We start from the raw sequence: 7,899 nt of genomic DNA, 5'->3' as shown, positions 1-7,899 counted from the left end.
ACATGGAATTGGCAAGTCAAATTTTGGGTTTGTTCGTCAGACATGTTGGTGCACATTATATCCGAGTTTCAAGAAAATCTGAGACGGTACCCAGCCATCCCATTTGTTGAGTTGGCACGGAATGACCCACTTTTATTTGGCCCCCTGCTTTGTTTCTATTCGTACACTTGCATTTAATGCATACACAGCTGGCAACAGTAGAATAAAGTATTTTTAAAAAAGACAATGATGATCTTTTCTAATGAATAAAGCTTGAATGATACAAGATTTCTATTTTTTGTTGAAATAAATTTTTCTTTCCTTGGCAAAATACAAAAAATTGATAAACCATTTTTATACATTAAAAAAATTATTCTGAGTTTATTTACTGAGTATTTAAAAAAAAAAAATGAAATTTTTCCTGATAATCCTAGGCTAGTGAAAATACAGTTAAACTTGCCAAGTCGCCCTTCTTTGGTTGGTATGCAAGTGAGCTCCCCGGGGTTAATAAGCCTAGCATTATGCCTGGGTACACACGATGATAAATATAAAATGATTATATTGCAGGTGATTCTGGTTGGTGCAATACTTTGTGTACGTTCAGGAACAATTGTTGACAACAAGTGTGTTGTAAGTGTTGATTAAACTATGTTTTCATTTGTTTGTTTTCTGTTAACTGGACACGGTGTGGACTATAGTATCTGTTGAATTCTGGTTCTATAACATTGCTGCACTGGATTACATCAAACGCTGCAATGCCTTCAGTAGCTGTCCCGTGTGCCATTGGGAGGGCTCCCCTGAATGAACTTACCCGATTGTGTCGGTGAGTAATCATAGGCATTGACCAGTCATCCCCTGAATTCAGTAAATGTCAGTTTGTCAAGGACTAATGAACACATAGGGGAGATTATTTGGATTTTGACTACATAAAACCAGCTTACTATGGGATTTATTTTTACATTAAATACATAATATTATAAATATATTATTTTAACAGTATTGTAACACTTACAACTAATCAGTAATTAATTTTAACTACCACAATAACCAACTCATTTAGCCATGATTTAAAAATTAACAAATCAACTGAATTTAGTACTTGTGATCCACTCTAGCAAAAACAAGCTCAAAACTCCAAAGGTGACATATTAGGTCTTTTTAATGTAGATATCAAAAACCAGTGGCGATCCCCCCCCCCCCCCCCTTTCTGAATCCACCGCTGAAAGGTACTGTAATTATTGATGAAAAAATTGTTAAAAACTGATGGCAAATGGCAAAGATATTTAATGAATTATATTTTCAGTCCAAAATGGATCAATACATGGGAATTTTAGCTGATTTAAGGACTTTTATTTTTGATGACAAGAACCTGGAGCCTGTCACAATTTAATCTAGCACCATTGTTTATTTTCAGGCTACCGGTGGTCTTGTGATGAATATCATCTCCATCTTCTTTGCCATTGACCAGATATTGTGGATGAGTGCTGCTGCTGCAAGGGAGGATGGCTACAATGAACATTGTAGATACTACTACTATGACTACAGCAATTATCGAAGCTATTATTCTCACGGCTATTATGTTTATGATTGTGTATGTAAATTCATTCATAGTCCAAATTTACTAATTTTCCAATCATTCCTAACTTCATATCATATATTTTAACAGTAAGGTATTTAAACTATCACAGTAGAAACAATTGTCAAGTCAAATAAATGTTATTTTCAAAATATTCTTTTATTCAAATGTATTTCACAAAGACACAAGTTTCTAATTACAACAACATTTAGTTTGATAATACCTGTATTTTGTGATAATTTGTAATACTGTATCGACAAGGATGGAACAACATTTGTGGCAAAGACAAGCCAAACCAGTCACTCGTCGCAAATCGTGTTTTAGAGAAAATGGCCAAGACATGCTGGAATGTCAAATTTTAAAAAATCTATTTTATTGCACTAAACTAACCTTTATATATCTATACATCATTCTATGCTGTTATTTTCCCCATTTTCAATGTTAAAACAACAATTTTTAAGGATTTAAAGATAGTTTCTGCATGAGAAATGCCTGAAATCATAAACTTTGAAGGCTGATTTCTCATATATTGTTCTTTAAATAGCTGTGTGATTAAACGCTTGTAACGCTGTAAGGAAATGTCCGATTTGGTTGATTTTTTTACCATTTTATAGCTATTATTTTACTCTCTAACACTGTATATAATAACTCGGAATTGATTTTTGCGACGAGTGACTGGTTTGGCTTGTCTTTGCCACATTTGTTAAGAAAGTATACAATGATAAGCTTGATGTATAGATACTGTGTTAAAGTTTAGTTTAGTGGAATAAAATAGTTTTTTTTTAATTTGACATTCCAACATGTTTTGGCTTTTTCTCTGAAACACGATTTGCGGCGAATGACTGGTTTGGATCGTCTTTGCCACGTATATTTTGTTTCAATTTTTTATTTATAAAATGTTTTAATTGTAGGCTGCAGAGAAGGCCATAGACATAGTGTTAATTGTTCTCGGTGTGATTGAGCTTGGATTGACAATTGCTGCTGTCTGTGTATTATCGGCGGATGTGTGCTGCCGAACTACTGGTACCCAAACAATGGGGGTAAGATTTTAAATATATGATTTTTAAAATTCATAAGTGAACACAATATATGATTAAAGAAGGAGTTTACCAATTTAAAATAATTTTAAAACTGATGTATTACTGTATAAACATTTACCTGATATCCCATTTCAGAAATTATAAATTATTTACACTTTTGTTGTATACACTCTCACCAAGATTTTCCAAATAATAATATATTATCACAATCAATTCACACTTGTATTTTGTATTTTTTGCATAAAGAAACATTTTGTCTGAGGCTATGTTCTCACACGGCAGCTAACGGTTAGCAGGATCCGGATCTTACTAACCATTAGCTGCCGTGCATCCATGCGAGAAAATCCCGATCCGGATACCAACAATATGATGATCGAATCACTGGCCAATAGAAACTGGAAATTGTAAACGCGTATGTGTGATTGGTTGATGATGGAAATGCCCTCAACTTGTTAACCGATAGCGCTTGCTAACCGTTAGCGGTATCCGGATACCGCTAATGATCGGGCGTTCTCTCGCCAGTGCTAACAGTTAGCTCCCGATCCTGATACTAGGGCTCTCGTGAGAACCAAGCTTGTAACTTTCAAATTAATTTCAAGTAGATTAATTAAACATGGTTGTTGTTTTTAATATATCCAGGTGATGTATCATGGAGGACAGCCTGTTATAGTGCAGGGTGGATACATTCAATCTGTTGGACCAGGTATGCAATCTATTTATATTAATACTCATTATACTATCCACATTTATAATGCAAGACAGTAATAACAGTAATATTGTGGTTCAATAATATAGAAGGTATTAAGAAGTGAGATACAATCTTCCTTGGGTGGTTGAGACTAGACACAGATGGTAATCACAAGACACCATATCTCTGTGTATCGTTTTATTCCTGTCTCTTATACACATCTAGATGTGTATAAGAGACAGCACTTACAACTNNACAAAATTGTGTTGGCCATGTTTTGGGAAAATAAAAAAAATGGGTCAGTAGGTAGGGAAAGTTTTTGTTTTTTTTTTTACAAAAAGGGATTTACGCCTAAAAAGTAGTAGTACACACAAATACAACAAAGACCACTTCTGAAATGATTTTCAGGTGTATTTTTATTTTGCAAAATACATTATCTTTTTCACTTTAAAATGGCTTTTGGCCTGTTTTTAATCTTGTCTCTAGGCCTGTTTGTAATCCTGTCTCTAGGCCTGTTTTTAATCTTGTCTCTATGCCTGTTGTTAATCTCGTCTCATTTGTAAAACGACTCTTGGCCTGTGGTGAATTGGCTCTTTTCTGCCTCTTCACATTCCTTAGAATTCGGCAACACAGCTTTTAAACGCTGGGTGGACTTCCACTTGATAGGCCTACTTTCAAATCGTCAGCAGGTAGGGGTTCTGGGGCTGCCTTCAATTTCAAATAATTATATTGTCCAAACTCGTGGACGTAGTGAACGATTTTATAACTTCACAGTCTTGGCAGACCAAGATAAATACATAGTACGCCATGATTCGTTTCACTTTCAGCGCGCTCCTTCAAACAAATCCAGTCTACTTCGAGCCTTTCTCAAAAACAGGAGACGACGCATGCGCAAAAATGATCTGCAGCAAAACTTGCAAACTTGTATTATTTACCGTACAGAAATGTGACACTGTAATGTATTACTATTAAAATATTAATTATGATATTTAGTTTATAAAAATAGATTTTTAAAGGGTTGAAACCTCCTAAAACGATACTATACAAAATGAATATGTACGCTGATCTTGTGATAAGACTACACGCTATCGTCCAAGGGGTCCTAGGTATAGGCATAGGTAGGTAGACCTCGTAAAAAAAATTACACTACAGACTATGTCGGGAATCGTCAAGCTAACAGCATATTAATCACTAAAAGAATTAAACAAAATTATGGCTATTAACAATCACTATCAGTTAGTGGAATGTAGAATACCGCCAATAATATTAACAATGTATTTAACAACACCGGCATCAGTCATACAGACATAAATTAACTACAGAGCCTATGACTTGTATCAATACACACATTACACTGTATATTTAATACAAAATTTAAGTCTAGTTTAGAATAGAATATACACATACAGCATCATGGACTTCTGAACTGCATATTGCCAATAACAGTAAAATATAATGTGTGCAGGGCTTGCAAAGAAACAAATGAAAACCCACTGCAAGAGCCTGCAAAAGTATATATACTGTACTGCGGTTGCAAACACCTGTGTATTTGCATGGATATGCAAATACAGAACACCTGTATCTGCATGCATGCAAATACAAATACAAGGAAGCAAACAAGAAGAGCTGTAGCGTTCTCAACATCACAAATCCAAATCACAACATCACAGTAATACAATTACAGTATAAATTATCTAATTTATGTGAATACAGTATCATATGAAATAATGCCTTTTAATTTAATTTCTTTCAGCCTATCCTCCGCAAACACACCTTATCGGTCAACCAGGCCAGATGTATGTTCATCAAACAGCTGGCGCAAATCCATCAGTTCAGATACAATACCCTGCTGGTCATCCTCAGCAATATCCTGTTGGTCAACCTCAGCAGTATTTTGCTGGTCAGCCTCAGTATCCTTCTGGTCAAACTCAGTACCCAGCTGGTCAAGCTTCTCAAGGAGTACCTCAGAACCCACCAACTTACACTGCTGAAGAGAAGTAAAAAGGTGGGTTCCAGTTCTTCCTCCTCCAGATTGTAGTGGAAAATTCAAGAAGGCTCCAACACGAGCTATTCAGCAAGTGGCATCTATTTCAAGAATCGAGGAGAAGTACATAAAACCTTCAATATCCTAACATAGCTAAATAAATAAAAGTTACAGTATTTAGATTTGAACAAGTTATTCAATTTGCTAATATTGATATTTTGTTTTTAATTACAGTAATAACCATACTGTAAAAGCTTGGATAAGCGCCGCACCAAACCTGTTTTTTTTTTTTTTGCTAAGCGCCACTCTCTAATAAGCGTTACGGCGCCTAATCGAGAGTATATTACCCTGTGTGTAATGAAACGCTTTCAGAAACAGTATTTTAAATACAATATATACAGTGTTGAAATGAAATAACACAATGAAGACAAGCATTTCTTTATAAAGGTTTATTTATGATGACGTAGGACCTAAAATAGGCATATCGAACTACGGGAATGTAAGTGAGATTGGTAACATGAGAACTGGTATGGAAAGCGCAACACCAATATTTTTTTATAAGAGCCGCTCTCATAGAAACGCAGCATTGAAGCCTCCAAAAATTTTTATAAGCGCCGCAGTACTTATTCAAGCATTTATGGTACTCATACAGTAACGTTGTAGTGTGTAAGCAGGAGCCTTCTTATCACAATTTATTATCGCACCCATAACATAGCTAATTGTGTATACTGTATTCCAAAATATATTATTGTTTTATATAATCAAGGACTTTTAACTGTACAGTCAACTTTTTACAGTACAATTAAAAGTATTCTATTTTATTTGTAAAGTAGAGTAGCTACATTCCATAGAGTTTAGCTTGTATTTGTCAATAGAAGATGTACACAGTATAACCTTGTATTGTGGTTAGCCGATTTACACAGTATACTGTTATATACAGTATCTTGGGGAGGCAATCTATACAGTGTACAGTATAACATACAATGTTGTGGTGAGGCAATGTACACAGTTTACAGTAGGTTGTGTTGCAGTGAAGTGTTGTACAGAATATTGTTGTGAATTATGTACACACTATACAGCAACGTTCCACAAACGTTAATGTCTGAATTTCCAAACAGTGTCATCAGTCTAAAAGTTTGCAGAACGCTAATGTACTGTACTGTATAATGTTGTGTAGCGATGGACAGAGTACACATATTGTTGGGGCTATGTACACATCATATACCATATAATGTTGTATTGTGAAGAGGTGGTTTACACAGTGTCCAGTTTAATGTTCTCTTCAAAGAGTCATATAAATTATAATGATTTGTTGCTGGGAAGAGAAGTATACAGTGTAAAACTTTTAATTGTTGAAAAGGTTGCATACAAACTGACATTATAGTATTAATTAAAGATTATGAATTAATGATTAAATATAATAATGTTTTTTTATGGTAATTAGATTTATATATAATATTGTTAGACTTACAAGGTATTGCTGTGGTATTCTTTATGTGATTTTCTCTACCCGGTCATTGATTGAATCAATTATTATACACAGTGCTTTACCTCATTCCCTGGAGAGTATTTACAGTAGCAGCACTACCCAAATTTCATTCCAAAAAAAAACATCCATACCAGGTATTGTATTCATTTGCAGTAGGCTTACTCCAGAGTGGAGGACAGATACTAGTGTCTTGTCTCATCAATGTTGCAATATTGTTTTAGAACTCAACTGTTATTTTTGAAGCTGTTCATAAGATTTTAACATGCTTTTATCTGTAAGTGATATACATGCCTGTAACCAGGGGAAGCTTTCCACTTAAATGGAATTTGGTAAATGTGTGAAGTAGTGCTATATTTTGTTTGTTTTTTTACATTTCATTGTGTTTTTTTTTTTTTTTTTTTTACAAAGTTGGCTCTATTTGGTACTCCTAGATCTAGTTTCCATTTTGTGTTATCATGGAATTTACAATCAAGTTTTCTCATAATTTTGCTAATTTTAATTTGAAGAGTAGAACTTACCTTAAAAAGGTATTAGTTTCTTGGTTTGTAAAATTCTCACTTAAATTGAGTTCCATTCAGATTTTAAATTGCACCCTAACCCCCCTTTGTTTTGCTGGTTTATGTGCCTATATACTTTAATTTTTCTAATAAAACTTTTATAAAAATTCTCACATCAACGTTGATGACTTTAGGAAGTGTAAACATGTATTTTTACCTATAACACAATTATTGCCTGTGTGTGTATATTAATGTTTTCTTATTCTTTTCAGGGAATTTTGTTTCTTTGGTTTTTATAATACGTCTTTGTATGTGGTACATCAATAATGTTTGTAATAGAGTAATATGTTATTTTTAAAATTCAATTTCTATGGTAAATTAATATGACAAAATATTATAACATGTAGCTTTAGTAGCAAATAAATATTATTTGAAGGATTTATGGTTATCAATGTATGTCTATTTACTGTATGGTTGACTATCTGAATTATCAATCTTAATGCCTGTACTGTACCAATAAAAATAAGTACAATGTGTCTGAGATTTCAGAGAGGGGATTAGGGATTGTGATCAGAACACCAACCGTCCACTAAGCTCCGCCCATCAGTGGCAGCTCTAGGATATAATTTATGGGGGGGGGAGGAGT

At 34.0% G+C, this 7,899-nt stretch overlaps 1 protein-coding gene across 1 annotated transcript in view; it reads left to right on the top strand.

Annotated features, from left to right (window-relative positions):
* Positions 1–7,094, top strand: part of LOC117107096 — an 8,179-nt gene extending 1,085 nt beyond the window's left edge. The window contains exons 2-6 of the mRNA XM_033248650.1: positions 547–609; positions 1,394–1,570; positions 2,467–2,595; positions 3,235–3,298; positions 5,037–7,094. Coding sequence (XP_033104541.1) covers positions 547–609; positions 1,394–1,570; positions 2,467–2,595; positions 3,235–3,298; positions 5,037–5,284 — 681 coding nt within the window. The 3' untranslated portion in view covers positions 5,285–7,094. The remainder of the gene's footprint in view (positions 1–546; positions 610–1,393; positions 1,571–2,466; positions 2,596–3,234; positions 3,299–5,036) is intronic.
* The last annotated feature ends 805 nt before the right edge of the window (positions 7,095–7,899 follow it).

Source organism: Anneissia japonica, unplaced genomic scaffold (genome assembly GCF_011630105.1).
Source record: "Anneissia japonica isolate Jap-2015-1 unplaced genomic scaffold, ASM1163010v1 scaffold1726_len428862_cov177, whole genome shotgun sequence".
Lineage (NCBI taxonomy): Eukaryota > Metazoa > Echinodermata > Crinoidea > Comatulida > Comatulidae > Anneissia > Anneissia japonica.
Note: the sequence above shows the minus strand (reverse complement) of the source record. Positions and strands in the feature narration are given on the sequence as shown.